Raw genomic sequence first — 23109 nt, 5'->3', positions numbered from 1 at the left:
CTTGGTCAGACTGGCGTACGTATGGGAAAATCTTTGCTACTAGAGCACAACTTAATGGAATTTTTTGAGTCTTCATACCAAGCCTTAAAGATGTGTCTCTGTGCTTAGGTGTGGCCTGGGGGTCACTTGGGAGAATTTGTTCACTTCTGGACAAAACTGCCAGTTGTCTGAGGTTTGGAAGTGCCTTGTTAACCAGGAAACAATTTGAAGTTATCACTGTCATTGCTCACAGAATACAAAGTCACACCAAAGAACTCCTTAGGCAAGAAACCTGTAGCCTAGAGGAGACAAGCTGGGCTTTGTCAAGTGCACTGCCTGGGTCCAGAGGGGGGAGAACCCAGACCTTCTGATTCAGACCTCGTTCCCCCAGGACTGGGTCTGGTTCCAGCAACACCAGTGACCTGGAAGCCCCAAACTCTCTGAGAAAACTTAGCCATCTCCCATCTGAGCGTCTCATCTGTTAACAGGGAAGATATGGTTTCCTCTAAGGCTCACTCCAGATACCAAAGAGTTTTCAAATCTTAGTTGGAATTTTAACATCGAATTTCTGGAGGGGAAAGAGCATCTGAAACCAAAAACATAGAAAAGAAACTCAGGCAGGGTTGAAAAATACATTCTTGGAGAGCAAGTATTTAACCTTCTCTCTGATCTGGAGCACACAGCCGGGAGAAACTTCTGGAAGTGATTCAGGGGAGCAGGTGGTTGGTATACATGGGATGGGGTGCTGGTGCCTTGGGGCCCCCAGGTACTCTGCCATCCCACCATGCCCCATTACCGTTTGAAAAGTATTGAGTGGGGGCCAGAAAACATCCCTGGAAAAACTGAAGAGAAGGGATATGTGTGTGGCGGAGGAGGGCGGAGGGCAAACGGTGTGCCATCGCGGCGGGGAAGAAGTCACCATGCACATTACCACTGATTAACTGAGTGATTTTAGTCAAGTGAATATTGATACATGGCAGGAAAAGCATGAAAATAAAATGAACACATATGGGAATTACTATTAACATAAGTGATAACATCAAAACATCTGGTAAAATGCAGTTTAAAAAAACACACACAAATGAAATGGAATGTAAAACATTTTCACAGTATTCAAAGCATTTATAAGAGATTTAGGTTCTATAAGAGGGGTGCTACACGGAGGAACTAGAGGAAACAGGAATCTCGTCTGTGTCCTATGTATCTGCTGGTGACAGGTCAGGGGACCAGCACGTTGTTCCAGGGGAACCTTTTCTAAAACAGAGCTCCTAAGCCCAAGACATCCACACACTTACGGCACAGCAACTGGGTACTTGGAGTCTGCTGAAAAAGACAGATTCTAGGTTTGCACAATGGTCTCTGTCATTTACAGACGAGATGCCTTAGGGAGCCCTTGGTGCTAATTCACAGCCACCCAAAGCCAAGGGTGACACAGGATGCTCTACAAATATAATATTCTTGGAATTCTCACCTCACTTTCTGTCTTATTTTAGATTTAGCTGAGTTTTGCCCATGACCTCACTGGATTCCACCCAGGATGATGATGTTAAATCACCCTGATGATTTATGAAGACAATCGTTGCACTAGCAATGATTACCAAGTCACCTACATTGCTCTTCTGGAAAGGAGTGAGCAAGCCCACGAATCTCCAAGTTGGTTCCAGCATATCCTTTGTTGAGAAAAACAATGGTTTGTGATCCACTGCAGCTCTGGACCCAGAGCCTCCCTTCACCCTAAACTGGCTGACGGGTCACAGCCCAGGCTGTCCCATGTCCACAGGGAACCTCAGGCCTGGGGCTCTGTGGCCAGGGTAAAACCTGCAGCTGCAATTCACATTTCCAATGTATTCTGAACTCTCATCTGAAAACACCACTTCCTACCTGAGAATTCCCATTTAGAGTCTACCTATTCACTGATAACCTTTCTAGAGTAACCGCTGTGCCCCACGCGAAGCTTTCCTAAGGCCCCCACCCTGAAGAGGCCCTGTGACATGACACCCTCTGTCCAAACAAGCAGATACATAAGAACACTGAGCTTTTGGGTTAATTAATCAAAACTAAGACCCAGATCTAGGCTTTCATGAATTGCTCTGAATTTCAGTTGACAATAGGAAAGGAGGATATTTCTAATTCACTAATATATATATACACACATTTTTTTTAAATCATCCAAAATTACAGGCAAATCACATACAATCCCCAACACTTTATGATTAAAGGTCAGAGAGAATAAAAAAATGTATTAAACAATGGATCACTAATTGCCAGGGGTTCATTAGGTCAGGATAACCCTCAAGTAGGTAACAAGGTTGGCAGGCTGGTTTTCAGACTGTACTTTAGGAAGTTAACAGAAGGAGCCACGGGGTTGATGAGTCCAAGTTCCACTGCAGCATCAGATTCACCCAGAGGGACAATCACGAAAGTCCTCAAGGTGTTACAGAGAATTAAGAATCCAACGTGAGGAAGAAATTAACATTAATTTTTTTTTTGCGGGGGGGGAATTACTTCCTGTACATTGAACAAGAGGAGTCAAGTTGCTTCCATGAATGGGTTTATGTACATCCCTTATTAACACAACGGCTGTGAGAATTATCTTAGGGCCCTCGGGGAAAAACCGCAGTTGCTTTGCTTTCTAAATTCCCTCCTTGGAATGGGGACCTTTGTAGCTTAACTTTCCCTCTGCAGAAATGAAAACAAAATATTTTGTTAAGTGCAGGAGGACAGGCAGCCAGGCTATTCTGACTGTCTCTGATCTCTAGGCAATCAAGTTCAAAGGAATCCATTCGTCACAAGAAAGATGGGAGTGGGGCACACTGTGAGTTTAAATTAGCGTGGTGTTGGGCCCAGGGTGACCCAGAACCCCTCAGGAAGGAGAACCACAGCTATGCTTAGGAGAATCCACCTCCCACAGAAAATACCCAGAAAGACAGCTGCTCAGCTAGAAAGTGACCTCAAAGGCATGCAGAGTCCCCCATCTTGCCACACCTTTCCAAATGCTCCATGGAGACTTTTTTAAACAAACAAACAAAAAAACCTTGAAGAGTCAGTGGGTCTGTTGGTTGCTTTAAAACAATGTGAAATAAACAAGGGAATTAGATCAACAAGCTCTTCACCCAATGACAGTTCGCCCTAGACTAGCAATTTGCTGGACTGTTCTAAATTTTCTTTTTTCTGTTTTTCTTCTTTAACTGTTTTTTTTTTGAAAACCACTAACAATTGCCTTCCCAGTCTATGAGTCACCACCTCTGTCACCCAAGGCAGGCCTGTGCTGCCCTCCACGTGTCAGGAGGCGAGATCATGGCAGGGTCTGATGATAACCACCTCCAGGGCATCCGAGACAGGCTGGTCCGTCTCAAGGACCACACGGAGCGGGGGACCAGGCACTGCACTCCCTTGGGCTATTTCTCAAGCTCCCCCTCCCCGCACCGGTCACTCTCTGGAGCTGATCTTCATGGCGAGTGTGGTGGTGTGTTTGTTTCTGTCTGAACAATGGACAGAAAGAGAAAATTCCTCTGGAACGGAAAGCATTTTGCCAAGAGTTAGAATCTTCTAGTTCCAAAGGCACAGACTAGCTGGTAGGTCCATAAACGGTGTGCAGTGACACGGAGAGCGTGGCGGAAGCTGGCGTCTGCTGCCCTCGCTAGCTCTGGCCGCCAGCCCCCTTTCTGGGCCGGCAGCGTTGCCTTTTTTAGTGACTGTGTCTCTGGTGGACCCGGCAAGCCTGTATCTCCCTTTCCCCCCCGGGGATGTGCTGCTCCACGTGTGGGTCTTGAGAAGCTTCCTAATCTAAGTGGGTTTCTCACCTGGGCGTGCGGCTTTAAATATCGGCTCTACCTGTGGAGGGGCTGGAGCCTGGGGAAGGCAGGAGGGTCATGGATGCTGCAAAACAACTGGGTTACGCCGCCCTCCACCGCGAAGGAGCAAAGGGGGTGGAGGGGGAACCACCGGGGGTCCAGGGGCGTCCGCTCAGCCCTCACCCCTCCCCTCACCCCAGGCTCCCTCCCCAACCCGCCCCCCCCTCCCAAGAATCACTTGAAGACCGACTGGAAAGTGGGACACTCGTGATTCTTCATCTTCTTCATGAAGGTCTTGAACTCCTTGTTTTTCTTGTCCCACTTGTGGATGGCGGTCAGCAGGTACTGGCTCTTGACCTTGCGGCCCATGATGAGGAAGTGGTGGCTGAGGTTGTCCAGCTGGTGGCAGGGGCAGTCGGCCCCGTTCTTCAGGTATAGGACCAGCTTCTTCAGCTCCTTCTTCTTGATGGGCCCCAGCTTCAGGGGCTTCTTCTTCTTGGGGACAATCTTCTTGTCGCCGTTTTCCTTTTTCACTTCTTTGATTTTCATCCTCAGGGCTAGAGGGGCGAGGGCAGGGAGGGGAAGAGGAGAGAGTTTTAGAACACGGCTTTTCAAAAAGCTAGTGGGGAGCTGCTGGATAGCACGGGGGGCTCAGCTCAGGGCTCTGAGATGACCTCCAGGGGTGGGATGGGCCTGGGGGGAGGGAGGTCCCAGAGGGAGGGGATACATGTACACATATAGCCGATTCACTTGGTCGTACAGCAGAAACTAACATGACATTGTAAAGCAATTATCCTCCAATTAAAAAAAAAAAAAAACCACGGCTTTTTATCCGCAACCACAACCCACCTGGGGGCTGAAGAGCAGGAGAAATAAAAAGCAAAGAGCACCTCAAAGAGGGAGGCTGTATGTATCTATTCTACAGATAAGGACCAAGGTCTCAGGTGACCTTCACACACAGATTCTGCCCCTTATTTTTGGTGTATTTGATGGTATCTTAATAGTTGCCACAGGATGTCATGAGTGGCTTAAACAGATGTTCAAAACCAAATCATGTGTTTCTTTTTAAAAACTCTGGGACTCAGACGGTCATATAATGCTTCAAGAGAAGGGGACCCTCTAAACCAATCAAGGCCATATAATATAATGGTTCAGACCTCAGCACTCAAAGGAAAAACTTACCCCAAGTTTGTTGTTTTGTTTTTTTTAGGAGCAAGTTATTGGTTTAGTTTTTTTTTTTTTTTTAACATCCAAAGGACCTAAAATTCAGGCTCTGGAAATAACACAGACAAGACCTATGTGTGTGCTGACAGCAAGGGAAAGCTAACCGCATCAAACATCAGTGTCCGACTTCCCCATCGGGACTGTGGTCCCAACCACGGTGCCTCCAGGAAGTTCAGACGCAGGTACCACGGACAGGCTGTCCACCACTCATCAACCACTAGATGGCGCCACTAATGGGCTATCCTATCCACAGTGTAGACCCACAGAACCAAACTCGACCTGGACCTTTCAACCCACTGGAGAGAGTCCTGGTGGGGTCTGATGGATAAATCCAGGTGGCGGTTCCTCAGTTCCAACGTGGTACCTGGCCTTCTTCCATTCTCAGCCTGGCTCCCTGCAGAGAGGGAAAGCCAATCCTTTGGCCAAGTCCACCTTCTCATCTTTCTGTCTCTACGGAGCCCAAGCCAACAGTGCTTGGGTATTACCGTGTGGACAACACACTCCCGTGCTGGCTACACAGGGTTAACTGGGGAGGGTAAATTAGCGTGGAGACGTCCTGTAATTGGAAATGCACCAAGAACAGGAACATCATCCCCATAACAATCAGCTCCTCTCAGAAACTGGCCGGCCTGGGATCGCCCCAAAGGAGCTGGAAAACATTTCTAGATCCTGGTCACCAGATGCTATGTCCATCCTCCAAACTCCTCTGAATTCCAAATCACCAAGCCCTCTCTTTTAAATAGCTCCAAGCTTCCACCCACACTCCATGAGGAAAGACTTGAATCTGAGCTACAGAACAGTAGCTAGTGATTAGGAAAGCATCTGGATGTCAGCAAGTGTGTTGAGTATTCTCCAGGCACCTCTTCCATGAAACCTAATAACTCCACACAGAAGGCGCAATTATTCCCCCCATTTAACAGATGAGAAAACTGAGGTGTCAGGGTTACCTTTACTTGCCCAGAGTCATTGATCCTAAACTTAAACTCATGGACTGAGTGTCCACTTGTAATTACCGTGCTGTGCAGGCTGAATTCCAACATTCTTTATAATGAAGCTGACATTTCAAGCATTGATTAAATGGACCAAGAAAATAAGGGAAAACAGTTAGGGCTCTCTTCCCAGGTTTAGCCACATTTCAAAATGGCTTTTACTTAATGAAATGGTAAGAGTTCCTCCCGGTTGAAAGGAGCTATTCCGGCCAAGGTAACACTGCATGCGTGATGGCTTTATTATTTAATGTTTAGTTGAGTAAAAGCACATTCTTGGCCAACCCAAGAATTAGGAGGAGGGAGAAATCCTAGAACAAATCTTCAGGGGATGTGTCAAAGTCAGGAAATTAAATGTGCTCCCATCACCTTCCCTTACGGAAAGGGTTCTAGATCTCCAGCCTCTGGGCCCCATGTAACACCCCAGGCCCTCAGCCTGGATGAGACTTCAGTCCCAAGGGCAGCATAAGTTTTGGGGACTAGTCCAAGCAGCAGAGGGCTAGCCCTCACCCCGGAGGCTGGACAGACCTGCGTACACAGGAGTATGCTGAGCACAGTCTCCCAAGGAGCTCCTGGCTTTACCCTTCACCATCCCCCGCCGAACCAGTCACTGCCCAGCCCTTCTGATTCCACTTGACTCCCCTACCCACCCGGACCCTGAGGACGAGGCAGGAGGACCCGCAGGTGGGAGAGCATCAAATAGGAAGCAGCACAGATCACCGTCTGGGACCTCTGCCCGCTCACTCGTGTCCAACACTTTGCGATGCCGTGGACTGTATAGCCTACCAGGCTCCTCTGTTCATGGGGATTCTCCAGGCAAGAATACCACAGTGGGTAGCCTTTCCATCCTCCAGGGGGATCTTCCCAACCCAGGGACCAAACCCAGGTCCCCCGCATTGCAGGCGGATTCTTTACTGACTCAGCCATCAGGGAAGGCCAAGAATACTAGAGTGGGTAGCCTATCCTTTCTCCAGGGGATCTTCCTGAGGCAGGAATCGCACCAGGGTCTCCTGCATTGCAGGCGGATTCTTTACCAGCTGAGCTACCAGGGAAGCCCCGATGTCTGCCCAAACAGGCCCACCCGGCTCGCTCCCCTGGTTGGTTTATAATCCTTGTACCTGGTGGGTCACCTAAGAAAAGACTTCACCTGTGTGAGTCAGTAGCTCACTGAACAAGAAAGTTCTCCTGGGGACGAGCCCAAGAGACTCCCTGCCAGGCTTGGCGAGTCCGGCTCCATTTCTGCCCACCCACTGCACTGCAAGGACCCACTGACCCGAGGAAAGCAACCAGGACTTCAGGGAGGCGAGGCGATGGGGACGCACGTCAGATGACCCTGGACTACTTCCCAAGGTCTAAAGCCACGATCCCAGTGTTGCTGTAGGAGTGATCAATGACATCACTGCAGGAGTCGGCGGGAGGGGGCGGGGGGGCAAGGAATGAGTGCATTTCTGGGGCCAGCTGGGCACCTCTTTATCTGCAGAGAAGCGAGCCATCATCTGGGGGAAAGAACCCCCAGGACAGTCACTCTCTATGTGGCTCCGACATCATGCACATCAACCATCGTTCTTACTGATGACAATCAAGACGAAGGACTCAGGGGGACAACCGAGGCCAGGCTCTGTAAGAAGAGACTTGGGACTCGAACCCACACCTGACCCCGAAGAGCACGCTGGTTCCCACTACACCATGACGGGGTTTCAAATGCTAGTGCTCCAGTGGAAACTATTTCCTTCTTTTGATTGTGTTGCTTTTAATCACAACTCAAATCAAAAAATTAATGTTCCTTTGCCATGACCGTGTCAAGGAATTTGGTTTACATAGGTGGGGAGAGGGGAGGGAGAGGCCAGTGATGGAAATGTGTTTTGCATTAGACTCTCCGCTTCTTGCCGTTTGGCTCACTTTCTTTTTTTGAGGTGGGAAAGAGGAGGCACATGTGGCCAGAAATTACTACCATCTTTTCCATCTTCCAGGGGTTTATTTTAGCGATGCAGATTACCAATGATGTTTGGATAGGTGATTAGCCGTCCCAGGTTGATTTCCCCCTGCCTTGTGGCTATGGGTGCAGCCCCCCACCATGCCACAACCGGGGGCTGCTGGGTTGGGGGCCAGGGGGTGGGGGACTGACCCTCACCCCTTCTCCTCCCCCTACCCTGCCTCCACGGCGGGTACAGCCTGGAGCCCCAGGGACTTCGCCCGTGGACTGTGTTTGCGTCACATACGGTGCTGGTGCGCAGGTAGAAGCCCGAGGATGGAGCGGCTGGGCTTACAGCTGGGGCACGCTGGAGTCCCCGGTCCTGGGTTCAAACTGCGTTCCATGTTCAACCACAGAAGCTGGTTTCGAGCTCCCAGAGTCTGCATTTTCCATCTGCCTGCGGGCCCGGCAGGGTGACCATCCGGAAGGCTGTGCTGGGTGGTCCTGGGCTGACAGCGACACCCACCCCCGGCACCACAGCCCCCACCCCGTCCCTGTGCTTCTCTGTCTCCTCCCGGGGCTGTCTCCCCTGGTGATGAGTCCACATCTGCCTCGGGCCCTTGATCTCAGCTTCCCTGAGCTAAAGCGAAACAAACAAAAACAAAACCCTTCTTTGGGTTTTGTTTTTTTTTAGCAACAACTTAATATCCTCGGACAGTAGAATAGGACTCCTGCCTCTCACCTTGCTGGTCACTGCCAGCAAGAATTCAGAGACCAGATACTACGAAAACCCTAAACTTAAGGTTACAATTAGGGCCCTCTTTCTCCACAGCCTTAAAATTAAATAACCCCTTCCAACAGGGAGCTCAGTGCGCGATGCTCTGTGATGACCTAGAGGGGTGGAATGGGCGTGGGGGGACGGGAGGGAGACTCGAGAAGGCGGGGTTATATGTATACATACAGCTGATTCACGCTGTTGTACAGCCAAATCGAACACAACATTGGAAAGCAGTTATACTCCAATAAAAAAAAAATTAAAAACAAACACAATCCCCTTCTATTCAGATAGACTTTGAAAGCTTCATTCCATGTGCAGTCACCAAAACCATATTTTTTGGCTCACAACTGATCCCCTCTCGGTAGCCTCCCCACAAGGCCTGGACATTTTCTGAGGCTGAAATGAGCGATGGAAGTTCATTACACTCATCCCAAACCCACACTGGCTTCAAAGCCGCCTCTTGCTCCTGACCTGCTTATGCTAATGAGGCCGCCATCCTTCCAATCACCCGGACAGGAAGCCTGGATGAGAGGCCACAGTTGGCCAAGGGCCAGGCATTTACAGGATCCACTGTGAGGAACTGCGGCAGGAATGCAAGAAAGGGCCCCGAGGGGGTAGGTGGGGAGGGGGCTGAGTCAGTCCCTAGCTTTGTGACTCATCTGATCACTGATGATAATCATTGCAGTGAAGAGTGAAGTACAGAGAACAGGAGAGACGGAGGGACCTTCCCTGGGAAGTTCCTGCAAAGTCATCGGAAGCATGGATGGAAAACCAGGCAGCCCGGTGTCTCTTGGAGAAGGTGCTTTTCACATGGAAGCAACGCTCCTTGATCACCCGTGCTGCTCAGTTTAAAGATGAGTGTGGGACCGGAGCACTGGCCTTGGCAATGGCGGGGGTGCGTGGGGCTGGGTGCTGCTGATGACCTGTGGGAGCCAGAACCAGAGGGGTCGAGGGAGAATCCCAGAGAGCTTAAAACCAATGGGACGGAAAGACAGAAGGTTTTGCATCCTCAACCACCAAGCATCCGGAATGTTTGTGAGGCGTTACCCCTGGCCACTTCTTGCCAAACATCTTGCCAAAGATTGGGCATCCGATCATTTCCACTTCTCTAAAATTACAGTTTAAAAAAAGTTATAAACATATGCAAGAAAATGGTACAGAAACGAGGACATCACATCTAGTGTAACAGAAAGCAAATGGATGGTGGATCCCGACTTGACGAAGAGAAGTAGAAACCCAGCTGCTGACAGAGGGGGCTGAGAGCAAGAAAGCCACCGATTCACATGGCAGGACCCAGAAATGCCCGCGAGCTAGGGGCCACTGGGTGCTTCTGAATGGGGTTACAGAGACTCTATTAAATATAGGAATTGATAAGCCTGCATCGACGCACCCAGATCCACGAGCCGGGCCGTGAGTCCAGATGACCACCCCTCACCCACTCCAGAAGCAGCCAAGAGGTTTATTCTGTACAGAAAGTTCTATCCAGACAGACTGGGCTTGGGTACGCCTGACACACAGGAAGATGCGGTGGGAAGGAACAGCAGCCCTGACGGCTAAGGGTTCAGTGAGAGGCTGCAGCGAAGAGTGAGACTCTGAGCGACAGCCCCAATCAGAGGATCACGGAGGGTTCTATCTGAAAAAACTAGCAACCCCAAAGAGAAGACCCACAGCTCCCTCCAACGAAATTCCAAAATGAGGCTCAAAACTCACAGGACACGCATACACACAGAGTTCCAACTTAGTGATTTACTCTTAAACTCAAAAGGATCGGCAGGCATTTAAAGGCAAGCCTCTAAATGTGAACAAGAAACTAAAACATACAAAACACACAGAAAAAAAAAAGAAATCAGAGATGACAGAGACATGGTAGGCTGCAGAAGAAACTTTTTTACAAAGATAACAGGATACTGTATTCACGAAATGAGAACAGAATTCTATGGAGAGGAATGTTCAGAGAACCCGAAAAGTATTTGAAATTTCAAAAGGTAAGAGCAGAAATAAAGAATGAAACGCATGTGCTTTAAGATAAGGGTGGAAACATTTCCTGGAAAGCTGAACAAAATGACAAAGAGATGGAAACAAGAGAAAGAAAGATAAAAGAAAGGCTCAGTCCAGGAGGCCCAATGTCTGAATCAAGAAAACAAATAACAGAGAACCAAGAAAATACCAAAGAAATAATACAAGAAAAATTTCCAGGAAGGAAGAATACAAGCTCTCAGATTAAACAGTGCCCACATCAGGAAGATCCCCTGGAGGAGGGCATGGCAATCCACTCCAGTATTCTTGCCTGGAGAATCCCCATGGACAGAGGAGCCTGGTGGGCTACAGTCCGTAGGGTCACACAGAATCAGAAATGACTGAATCAACTTAGTACGCACACATAGGTCAATGAATGGGTTTTCCCAAGAAGCTTAGCGGTAAAGAATCCACCTGCAAAGCAGGAAACTCAAGAGACATAAGTTCGATACCCTGGAGAAGGAAATGGCAACCTGCTCCAGTATTCTTGCCTGGAGAATCCCATGAACAGAGGAGCCTAGCGGCTACAGTCCCTTGGATCAAAAAGAGATATGACTGAGTGACTGAGCACACACAGGTCAATGAATCATGACATCTAGAAACACCAGGGATAAAGAGAATATACAAGAATCCTCCAGAGAAAAAGACAGGATACATCTACTGCAAAGCGCCAGGCATCAGAATACCACAGGATTCGTCCACAGCAACACTAGAAGCGGAAAGACAATGGAGCCATGCTTTTAAAATTCCCAAATTCAGGGAAGAAAAAATAGGATGTTTGGGATCAACAAGTACACACTGCTATACTTAAAATGGATAATCAACAAGAATCTACTGTGTAGCACAGGGAACTCTGCCCAATGTTACATGGCAGCCTGGGTGGGAGGGAAGTTTGGGGGAGAATGGATACATGTATATGTACTGCAGAGTCCCTTTGCCATTTACCTGACGCTATCACAATATTGTTAATTGTCTATACTCCGATATAAAATAAATGGTTTTTAAAAAAATTCAGTACTGAGCCAAACTCAGTGAGGGTGAGGAGAAGAAAGACAACTTCAGACATTCAATGATATAAATAAAAAGTCTTCTGTATATCTCTTCTTGGGAAACTGCTCTAAAAATGCAGAATACAACCCAGGATCAGGAAACTAAAAGTCTAACGTGAGATAAAAGCAATGGAAGCCTTAGAATGGTTTTCCAGGACAACTGTGTGATGGGCTTAAGTCTCAACCAGTGCAGACAGAAACAGGAGGAAAGAAGGGCCAGGCAGATTGGATGAAAACCTGCAGGAACGTTTGGGGCTGAATTCATAAGGAGCCAGGTAAATAAAATGAGGCAACTACCATCTCAGGGAAACAGTGCATAAGAAAGGAAATATAAATGCAGTACACACACGGCTCAACTGTTAATTATACTTACATAATTATAACAAATTAAACAGTGAATATCAATTTAACCAAAAATGTTAAATTGAAAAGAATGGGAAGAAGAGGGAATAGACTATAAGATAGACATTATCAATAACAGAAAATCAATAGTGTCTAAAAATTAAGAATTTGATTAAAAACTAAAAATTGTTTAAAAATGAAAATTAAGCAAAAGATAAATCTTTGTCTTCAATCGTAGAGCATCAATAAGTAATGTCTAAAAATTAAGTTAAAATTAAATATGGTTTGCAAATGAAACAACTGACAAAGGATTCATCTCCAAAATTTACAAGCAGCTCATGCAGCTGAATAACAAAAAAAAAAACAAACAACCCAAATCAAAAAGTGGGCGGAAGACCGAAAAAGATATTTCTTCAAATAAGACATACAGATGACCAACAAACACATGAAAAGATGCTAAACACTCATTATTAGAGAAATGCAAGTCAAAACCTCAATGAGGTATCACCTCATACCTGTCAGAATGGCCCTCATCAAAAAAATCTGCAAACAATAAATACTACAGAAGATGCGGGGAAGAGGGAACCCCCTTGCACTGTCGGTGGGAACGTACATGGATACAGCTACTATGGAGAACAGTATGGAGATTTCTTAAAAACCAGGAATAAAACTGCCATATGACCCAGCAATCCCACTACTGGGCATATACCCTGAGAAAAACATAATTGAAAAAAACACATGTACCCCAATGTTTCCGCTATGTTGCTCAGTCATGTCTGACTCTTTGCGACCCCATCGACTGTAGGCCACCAGGATCCTCTGTCCACGGGATTCTCCAGGCTAGAATACTGGAGTGGGTAGCCATTCCCTCCTCCAGGGAATCCTCCCAACCCAGGGATTGAACCCGAGTCCCCTGGATTCTTTACCATCTGAGCCACCAGGGAAGCCCACTATTTACAATAGCTAGGGCATGGAAGCAACCTAGATGTCCACAGACTGATGACTGGATAAGGAAGTTGTACATACATTACAATGGAATATTACTCAGCCATAAAAGCAATGCAACTGAGTCAGTTCTAGTGAGGTGGATGAACCTAGAGGCTGTTATAGAGTGAAGAAAGTCAGAAACAGGAAAACAAATATAGCACACTAACACATATATATGGAATCTAGAAGAACGGTACTGATGAACCTATTTGCAGGGAAGGAATAAAGGCTCAGACGTAGAGAACAGACTTTGGACACAGCAGGGGAGGAGAGGGTGGGACAGTGTGAGAGAGCAGCACTGAAACATATACATTACCAGGTGTAAACAGACAGCCAATGGGAGGCTGCTGTATAACACAAGGAGCTCAAACCTGGTGCTCTGTGACCACCTGGCAGGGTGGGATGCAGTGGGAGGTTGGGGGGAAGTTCAAGAGGGAGGGGACATGTGTACTTATAGCTGATATCCGTTGTATGGTAGAAGCCAGCATAATACTGTAAAGCATTTATCCTCCAATTAAAAATAAATTTTAAAAAATTAAGTATGGTCTTTATTTACTCCATTTTGCTATCAAAAAAAAAAAAAAAACAGCTAAAATAGCTGAAAATTACTTCCTCTGGGTTGTGGGAATCAGTGGTTGGAAGGCATTGGGCAGAGGCCTGCAGTTTTTTGTTAAAAGCCTTTTAATACTATTTGACATTTTAAATTGCATTTATTCTGAAGTAAAAAAACTTAGATTTAAAAAAAAAAGCTTGCTGTCTAGTAAAGAGCTGAAATGTATATAAAATGTCAATGAATCACAAAATGGGAGCTTTTAAAAGAAACACAAAGATTACAATTCCAGGCCCTTCAATCCCTATTCAACTAGAGCAGCTTAGCTTCACTCGGGGCTTCTCAGGAAGGGTTTTGTTTGAGTAGGAATTCTACTTTTTCCACCATTCATCTGAGAGGAGGAGGTAGCCTACAGGATTTGTCAACCGATCATTTTTCAGATATAAAAAAAAAAAAAACAGTTACGTTAGCATTTGGATTTACTTCGAACAGGACGGGATATTCAACCTGGTTCAGCTGAATTGCCTGCCCAAGGCTGAAGGTACTCACAAGCTCTGCTGGGAACCCTGTTCCCTGCATCTCAGCCAGACCTTGTTACTTGAGGTCACAGGGCCTCCCAGCAAGGAGGAGGACGGCATGGGGGCCCTGCAGATTCTGGGGACCACTGGCAAAGCCATCAGATACACTGTCTCCAAGAGATGCTAATAAAAAACTCCTGGGCAAGTAACCCCTGACATCACCCGACTTCTAGTGACTTGCTCTCCTCAATTCCTTTCTCTGGCAGACAGGGCTGAAGTTCCCAAACAGACGCTCTGAGCAGCTGGGGTGGGGATGACAAGACCGACTAGCTCTTCCCAAGTGTCCTGTTCGTTCCCGCCCCCAGGACCAGGAAGGGACAGGAAGGGACCACAGTTCACATCCCCCATCCCACCCAGCCTCCCGGTGGGGGGAGAAAAAAAAACCTGTTCAGAGAGAGGACCTCGCTGTGCAGTAAGACAGAGACGACCTGATTTTCTACATTCTGGGCCTTCACGAGTCTCTTGGGTGGGCAACCCTGAGGCAGCAAGTGCCATCCCCAAAGCCGACTGTGCAAATGAGGTTCGGTCACCCGCTGGGTAAGGGTGGGGCCCCGAGAAGCTGAGGCTCCTTCCAACCCTCAGCAGAGGGTCCGGGCTGCAGCAACGGGTCCAAATGAGTCCTGCTGAAAAAGCCCTGCAAAGGCTGCTCCACAGACCTCCGTTCCCAGCAGGGGCCAGGGTTTGCATCATTAATTCCTTGAGCAAAGCAAAGGGGCTTGTGCTTGGTCACAGTAACGCAGACTCTCTCCCCGACCACAAACCACACGTGGCAGATTTACATGCATCTCCTGACTACAGGACAGATGCTACAAAAAAAAGAAAGAAAAACCCAAAGAAAACAAACAAAAAAATTATTGAAAGCAGATTTTCTTTTTCTCTCATTTACAAAAAAAAAAAAAAACAGCAGACGTAGAAAATGTTCCTGAGCAATTTATTTGGGGCAAATTATTTCACTGAAATTGTCCTGTTTTCTGGATCCCAGATACCTTGGGGAGTTGGTGGGGGGGAGTAAGTTAAGGCAGGAGAGTGGATTTCGGAACTTTATACCCTCAGCGCCGACACACTCACAAAGCCCTCACACACACAGCCGGGCGTGCAGCGTCCATGTCAGCCATCCAGAATCCCACTGCCTAATTGCTTGATTTCATGGATTGTGTTAAATCCCCACTGATTGAAGCTAATGGTGCAAAATGCAAGCCCCACTATGAGAGCAAAGGGCTGCCTGGCGTGGTTTTATTTGGGACAGCGTGTGCACTGGCGGCCCAGGCAGCAGGGGCCCGGGCCCCTCGCTTTCCCAGGAGGACTGCGTCCCCAAGCAGGAGGCAGAGGAGAATAGGAGACTCGCTTAAATAAAGTCAATCATGAGGATTGATGGAATCTTGGCTCCAAGTTCAGGCCAACTGGCCAAGGCAAACAGTCCTCCTCCCAGAGGGGTGACTGGTTTTTCCTTCCCCTGCATTCCACCCCCCAGGGTTCGCCCACATGGCATGCTGGAGTGTGCAATGGTCTCTTAGACAGAAAAAGATGGGGACTGGGTTTCAGAAACAGGACAAGGAAAATGTGAGCCAGTCCAGACTCTGAAAGATGCTCCAGAGAGGGGTCCTCAGGATCTTCAGGGGGAGGGCTGGTTAAAATGCAGATTTCCCAGAAGCCCCCACAGCGGCACTGGGATGGGGCCCGAGAACCTGCAGTTCTAACCTGTTTCCAGGCGATGCTGATGTTGCTGGTCTTGGGACCACACTTGAGAACCACCGGTTCAAAGGGTGGGAGGGTGGGGATTGGGCGGGCTGTTTGGTCGATCACCTTGGTTATTCATACTGTTGCACTCTGAGGACTCTTTCTTGGATGGTGTTTGAACTTTCTGGAGGCCCAGGACAGCCCTCCAAATGCATTAAAGCTCAGGCTGAAGTCCGCATGGGCATGTCCAAGACCGGGCTGACCTCAAGCAAGCGGGTCTAGTGCCATTTTCAGAATCACTGAGGTCTCGGGGCTGCTACCCTGCAGGAGTGGAATCTTGCAAAGTCAGGAAAACCAAGGCTTTGACAGCAAGAGGCAGCACATTTCAGAGGAAAGGACTCTAAGCCCAGAATCGGCCGACTCCAGCCTCTGGTTGGGACTCCATCACTAACCTCTGTATCAATCACTTCTCTGGGTCTTCATGGAGCCACTTGGACCAGTCCCTATCGATTTCCATTCCAGCACTGGCCATCTGTCTAAACCTTCACGTCTCCTTTCTCTGTCTTGAAATCCAGCATAGATCCTTCGAGGAAAAGAACCCTCCGTCTCGGGTGGGACGGGCTGCCCTAGCTTGCTCAGTGTCCGGGGACCCCGCTGACAGTGGTCACAGGTCAGCCCACAGGGAACACAATGGCTCAAGAGTCCAGCGATGGCTATGGCATGGTCTAAACTGAAGAGACAGCCCCAGCAGAGCATGTCCCAGCTTGGTGGCAGGCAGGGCTTCACAGAATCCCATCTCACGGATACGAGGAGAGGCCCTGACCCCTCAGCTGGGAGATCCCCGGATGGGCTATGACTTTCACCACTGAGAGCCCGTGAGAGGCATACCTCAGCCCTTCATCGTTTTCCTAGCTGATCCCTCTGCAGGCAGAGGGTGTGCTCCAGGGAAAACTGCTTTTCCCAGGCATCCTTCCAGGCAAGCTCCAGGCCATCTTCTTCCAGAAGCCTCCCCGACCCGGTCCAGCCTTGACCTTCGCGCCCGCCCCCCACCGTCTGCACGGTGACCCGGGTCAGGTGGGCGTGGCCATGAGCGTGCCTTCCCGCACCCCGACGTGAGCTCACGCAGACCCATCCATCGACTAGGGGGTGCCCCACACGCCCCAGAGCTCGGCTAACACTGACGGGATACACCGATGAACAAAGATGTAAGCAGCACAGGCTGTCCCGAAGGTCACGGCCTCACTGGTGAGACTGTTGTTAATCACAGAAACCCCGGCTTCAGCTGCAACAACATCGACCAACAGATACACTCGGCAGGCCAGGCCCTGGTCTAAGCTCTTTCACACGTTAACTCGCCGAACCCTCAGCCACCGCATGGGGCAGACGCTTCTGATCTTACTGACCGGGAGGGATCAGTGAAGGGGGATGACTTGAGAAGCTGGCTGAGGTCCCACGGGCCAATGGCAGAGCTGGGGTTTGATTCCTGAGAGTCCAACTCATAAATAATCTCAAGGGGAAACTAACTATGCCAGGAGGAGTGGGGTCTTGGCCGGCACCGTTCCCCACCTGAAGCACAGATGGTGCTCAGCTAAGGTCCAGGTGAACCAACCTTGTGTGCAGGCTGGGCAGGCGGCCACTGCATCTTGTGCGTGTGTGTGCACGTGCACATGCGCGCTTGGTCATTCAGTCACGTCCGACTTTTTGTGATCCTATGGACTGTAGCCTACCAGGTTCCTCTGTCCATGGGATTCTCCAGGCAAGATTACTGGAGTGGGTTGCCATGCCCTCCTCCAGGGGATCTTCCCAACCCAAATACTGAATCAATATCTCTTATGTCTCCTGCATTGGCAGATGGATTCTTTACCTCTGAGCCACCTGGGAAATTATTTCTTACTTTGAGCATATACAATGCTCACAGCCTACAGTTCATGACTCCTCCTGTGGGTGTTCAGAGGCTGCTTTCTGTCCTTTAAGAGGTGCTGCTGCCTCAGGAGCATAAGCAAGGCTCCACAGCGAGCCCTCAAGACACTAAATTAAACATCAATCAACCCAGGGTGCATTCAACCAGATTTTCCATCCAAAAAAATTTTTCGATTCCCTGTCATCCCATGAAGTTTGCTGGGGTGTCCAGCAGGGGAAAGCCCAGGTCATGGGGTGGGGAGGCGAGAGCTCTACAATGGAGCCTGCAAAACAGAACACTTCAGAGACAGAAAGAGACGCTGGGACAACAGGAATAAACTGGGATGGTCCTGGGCAAGGAGGATAAGTGGCCGCCCTAACAAAGAGGTGCCCATGTGTGAAGTGGAGATGCATGTTTCACAGATGTGGCTGGAGTGGAGGTGGTGGGGACAGGCCTGGTGGGAAGGAAAGGATGGAGTCCCTTCTCCTTCTCCTGGCTCCCAGAGCTGCCAGGCAGGTGCAGAGGTACAGCCACTGTGCAGAACAGCATGGAGGTTTCTCCAAAAACTAAAGACAGAACTACCATGACACACCACTCCCACTCCTGGGCATATATCCCTCCAAAACCCAAAACACTAATTCAAAAAGATATGTGCCCACCCCCCTCCCAGGGTTCATAGAAGCATTGTTTATGATAGCCAAGACATGGAAGCAACCTAAATCTCCACCCATGGATGAATGGATAAAGATGCTGTACATATATACAATGGAATATTACTCGGCCAAGAAAAAGAACGAGATTTTGCCATTTGTAGCAGCATGGATGGATGTGGAGGCCGTTACGCTAACTGAAGTAGGTCAGACAGAGGAAGACAGATACCATATGATATCACTAAAGTCTAAAAATGCAACTGGTGAACATAACAGAAAAAATAGAGCATACTCACAGATACAGGAACAAACTAGAGGTAACCAGTGGTGGGTGCATGATAAGCGTTGAGGAGTGGGTGTTATAAACAACTGGGGTAAGACAGGCTCAAGGATGTAGGTACAACACGGGGAATATAGCCAATAATTTTTAGTAACTATAAGTTGTATAAAGCAATAGATAAAATATAGAGAGCTGGCCTCTTCTCCACTGTCGAGGGTCCCAGCTCCTGCCGAGCTCAGAGGGTGGCACTCCCAGTGGCTGGTGGAATCAGCCCCGAGCTGGGTATATACTGGCTCCTGCTTCCAGATCCTCTAATCCTTCACTGAGTCTCTCTTCTTTCTCTCCACCCACCGGGAACCTCACACACAGGTAAGGGGGGCAGATCTGGGTCCTGAGAGCCTGGGGGGAACATGTGCGAGGGGAAAAGAGCAACAGGATGGGGAGCCCCACTCAGGGCTCCTTTCTGCGTCTCCAGGAAAGCCACTTCTTAAAAAGAGCATGCGTGCTAAGTCACGTCAGTCCTGTCCGGCTCTTTGCGACCCTGTGGACAGTAGCCCACCAGGCTTTTCTGTCCATGCGATTCTCCAGGCAAGATTACTGGAGTGGGTTGTCGTGCCCTCCTCCAGGGGATCTTTCCAACCCAGGGATCGAACCCCCATCTCCTGGGTCTCCTGCATCGCAGGCGGATTCTTTACCACTAGGGCCACTTAGGAAGCCCTTATCAAAGAGATTTAAAAAAAAAAAATAAATACATCATCACCAGACTTGCCTGTGGATGTGGAAACTGCTGCCCTCAGGGTCAAGTGGGCCCAGAGGGACCCCCGGCCAGGAGGGGTGGGTGCGGAGCACAGACTCCAGCAGGAGCCTTAATCGCACCTCTGACCTCCTAGACAGGGAGAGAATACATCTATGTTGTCTAACCGCCCCGGCGGTCAACGTCACCTCGGCCCTAGCAAAGTCTTACAAGCTGAACTCAAGCCTGCTGCAGACACAGCTAGAATCTCCCGCAGAGAGTACCCGCCACCTCTGGTGAGCAGGTGGACACCAGCAAGAAAAGGCTGGTATTGTCCGTACCCACAGGGCACCCTGGGTGGAGGCCCCAGTGTCCATCAGGAAGAAAATACAGGACACGTATCTCATTGGATAAGCGCAGCCCTTCTTCCTGGAAGTCAGACATCCTTCCACATGCCCAGGAACCTCTAGAAAGAGTAAGTGTCAGTCGGGCTCCGGGAATAAGAAGTGGCCAAGTCCACCCGGGTCCAGGGCCCCCTCCTCCAGCCCAGAGGTCTTTGTGGACCCGTTTCTACGATGGAGGGCAGGGTAAGATTTCCTTTGAAGAAAGGTTCTGCTTCATGGCATGGGTGTGTTTAAAGGACACAGAGCAGGCTCACAGAAGCACAGTCTGAGAGCAACGTGGGGTCAGAGAGGCCACCTGGCCAAGCTGTGTTCCAGAGATCAGTGAACAGGGGCTGAGAGGACCCTGGTCTCAACCGCCCACAGCTGATCGGGAGCTGGAACCCAGGCCCCCGCTGCCCTCTCCCCTCGATCCCAATCACTGCCTCCAACACACACTCTGGCTCAGAAAGAGGACCCCAGCCCCACGGGTTCCTACCCCACGTGATCACGCAGGCCTGACCCCTCCTCTCCAAATGCAAGCAATCCTGCCCCTCCCAGAGGCCAGGACAATATGTCCCAAGCCAGAAAACTGAGCTGCTAAACAAGTACAACTCCAGCTCTCTCTCTCTCAGATCTGGTACTTCCTGCAAGAAGCCGTGGCTGCAGTGAAGGAGGAGACCGGGGCAGAGGTCGCTCTGCCGGCCCCCCACCCCTTCAAGGAGAGCTTAGCCCCTCCCTCTGGCCCAGGACCACCCACCAGACAGAACAGCGGGCTGAGGCCTGGCACCCCATGTCTCCCCAGCCCAGGACACCCTTGCTGAGCAATGCTGGGGCCTGCCCGGGTGAGTCCCCAACCTGCCTTCCTCTGGGGGCCTTTTGGGGTGAGGCAGGGGCTTGAACAGAGGGAAGTGCTCCTATGCCTCCCCTCACTAGAGTGACCCCCCCCCTGAGAAATGGGCTGTTGGATCTCACACCCAGGGGGATGCCAGCAACCCCAAAAGCCACTACATGAGTAGCTGCGTGTCAGTGTCTGTGTCAGAGTTTTGGGGTGTGGGCCCCCCTGGAATTTCCATACTCAGGGCTCCCTGGGAAGAACAGGCAGATTCTCAGCTCTGGCCGGGGCTCCTGGGCCCAAGGAAGGAGCACAGTTTTCAGCTGGTCCAGACCAGATTCCACCCACCGACCCACTGGGAAAGGGGGCACTGGGATGGGATTCCACCCACCGACCCACTGGGGAAGGGGGGACTGGGATGGAGATGTGAGCAGAAGCAGAGGAAAGTGCTGGTGCTCCACGGGGTCTGATAATCAGAGCAAGGAAACCTGCCAGAAGACACATTAGGTCTATAACGAGAAAAGGCTGCAGGCGAAGAGCTGTCCGTCACCCGCAAACCCCTGTCGGCCACCACGCCGCCTGCTTCCAAAGCAGCCGGCTGGGCTCCATGGCCTCCCCGCTCTGCACACTCAGTTATACAACTGGAAAGGCCAAGCCCCGGGAAAGCTGTTCCCGGAGCGGGGGGTACCAAATGGTCCCGCCTGCAAGGAGCAAAGGGCAGGAGGGAGGCCCACCAGCACCTCCATTCAAGCCCCATCAGCCTCCTCCCTGGCAATCAGAGGACCAGTCCTAGGAGTCAGGCGCTCCAAGCCCTCTGGCCTTCATCACAAATACAAATACGCACATCTCCAGACGGCTTCAAGGCTCCGTGGTGCCTACCGGGGTGCCCTCCTGAAGGGTCTATGTGTGAGGTTGGACTCAAGGCTGGTACCCCAGGTTGCTGAGGGCCCCAATGAGCTGGGAGCCCAGCAGCTCCTCCACTGACCTCCAGAAAACCATGCGAAGTCCTCCTGAGAAGGAAGGTTCACCCCCACCCTCCCCAGCGAAGCCTGTCCACAGGAGCTCAGCCAGCAGGTGCCCCGAGGACCCCAGAGCCCTGGACTCCACAGGGCTGGAAGGGATCAGAGGGTTGTGTCTCCAGCCTCCTGCCCAGTGCAGGCAAGAGGCCATCCAACCGGTCAACAGTGCCTGGGGTGGGGACCCCACCACCTTGTGGGTCAAGACTTTGTTGCCTCAACAAGCCGGGTTCTATCTAAGTGACACAGCACATGACTCCCCTTGGCGGAGCAAGCAGGTCCCAGCTCTTAACCACCATCCCCCTGACCCTTGTTCTGAGGGGCAAATGCAGCCTCGTCATTTTAAAGAGGATATAGGAAGATAATCTCCAGGACCCAAGGAAAGAGGGAAACACCCAACCTTGACCCCATGGCATCAAACAATGATCCCTGCAGCCTACGGGCGGACGTTTCACAACTCCTGCCTACGCACAACACCGGAAATCAGCTGCCACCGCCTAAGGGATGCTGAGCGCTCGCCCCGCTCGGCGGCATCAGCGCAGGAAACCAGCGCACAGGGCCTCCAGGATCCGGATCACGGTCTGTCACATCCCACGTCATCTCGCACAGAACGTTGGGGGTTTTAATAATTTCCTTTACTTATTTTGGGCTGGGCTGGGTCTTCGCTGCTGCTTGTTCTCCAGGTGCGGGGAGCCGGAACTACTCTCTAGTTGGGCTGCGCAGGCTTCCCTTGTTGCGGAGCTCGGGCTCCAGGGCACGCGGATTTCAGTCGTTGCCACATGGGGGGTCAGTAGTTGCAGTTCCCGGGCTCTAGAGCTCAGGCTTAGTAGTCGTGGCACACGGGCTTAGTTGCTCCGTGCCTTGTGGGATCCTCCCCGGGTCAGGGATCAAACCTGTATCTCCTGCACGGGCAGGCGGATTCTTTACCGCTGAGCCACCAGGGAAGCGCAGAAGGCTTTAGTTTTGTTTTACGGTTGAGTGGATATTTTGTCTCCAGCGGGGGCAAACTTGAGTCTCAGGGTGGTGAAGCGGCTGGCCCGAGCTGACACAGTAGGTAGGACCAGGCCTTGAACTCAGGTCCGTCCGATGCAGCAGGCCCTGCTTGTACCTCCTGATGGACTGTTTTTCTCTGTCCCAGGGACTACACCAGTGCCCTTTACGACAATCCCTGCGAACCGCTGGAATCCGCCAAGGAAGTGGCTCTCGCCCAGAGAACCAGCAGTTCTAAATGGACTTGCTGCAAACACTGAAACCTAACAAAATCGGCCTGGCTAGCATCTGGAGGAATAAACAAAACACGGGGGACTGGACCGCAGAGACGGCTGTTGGGCGTGCCTGGAGGCCAGCTGCCCAGGAGTCCCTCACGGGCTCTAGAGTCTTCCCGGGTCCGGGGTAGGGGGAATCGTTGGCAGGTTATGGAAGGCGCCCCTCTGGAGATGGGGA

The 23109-nt window shown here is 50.3% G+C and overlaps 1 protein-coding gene across 1 annotated transcript in view; it reads right to left on the bottom strand.

Moving 5' to 3' along the window:
* Window positions 1-906: 906 nt before the first annotated feature.
* The window catches only part of SFRP1 (secreted frizzled related protein 1), a 43523-nt gene continuing 21320 nt past the window's right edge, over window positions 907-23109 (bottom strand). The window contains exon 3 of the mRNA XM_005899836.2: window positions 907-4330. Within this exon, the coding sequence (XP_005899898.2) occupies window positions 4008-4330 (323 nt within the window). The 3' untranslated portion in view covers window positions 907-4007. The remainder of the gene's footprint in view (window positions 4331-23109) is intronic.

This window comes from Bos mutus, chromosome 27, assembly GCF_027580195.1.
Source record: "Bos mutus isolate GX-2022 chromosome 27, NWIPB_WYAK_1.1, whole genome shotgun sequence".
NCBI lineage: Eukaryota > Metazoa > Chordata > Mammalia > Artiodactyla > Bovidae > Bos > Bos mutus.
The sequence above is the reverse complement of the archived record's forward strand: the minus strand, read 5'-3'. Positions and strand labels throughout refer to the sequence as shown.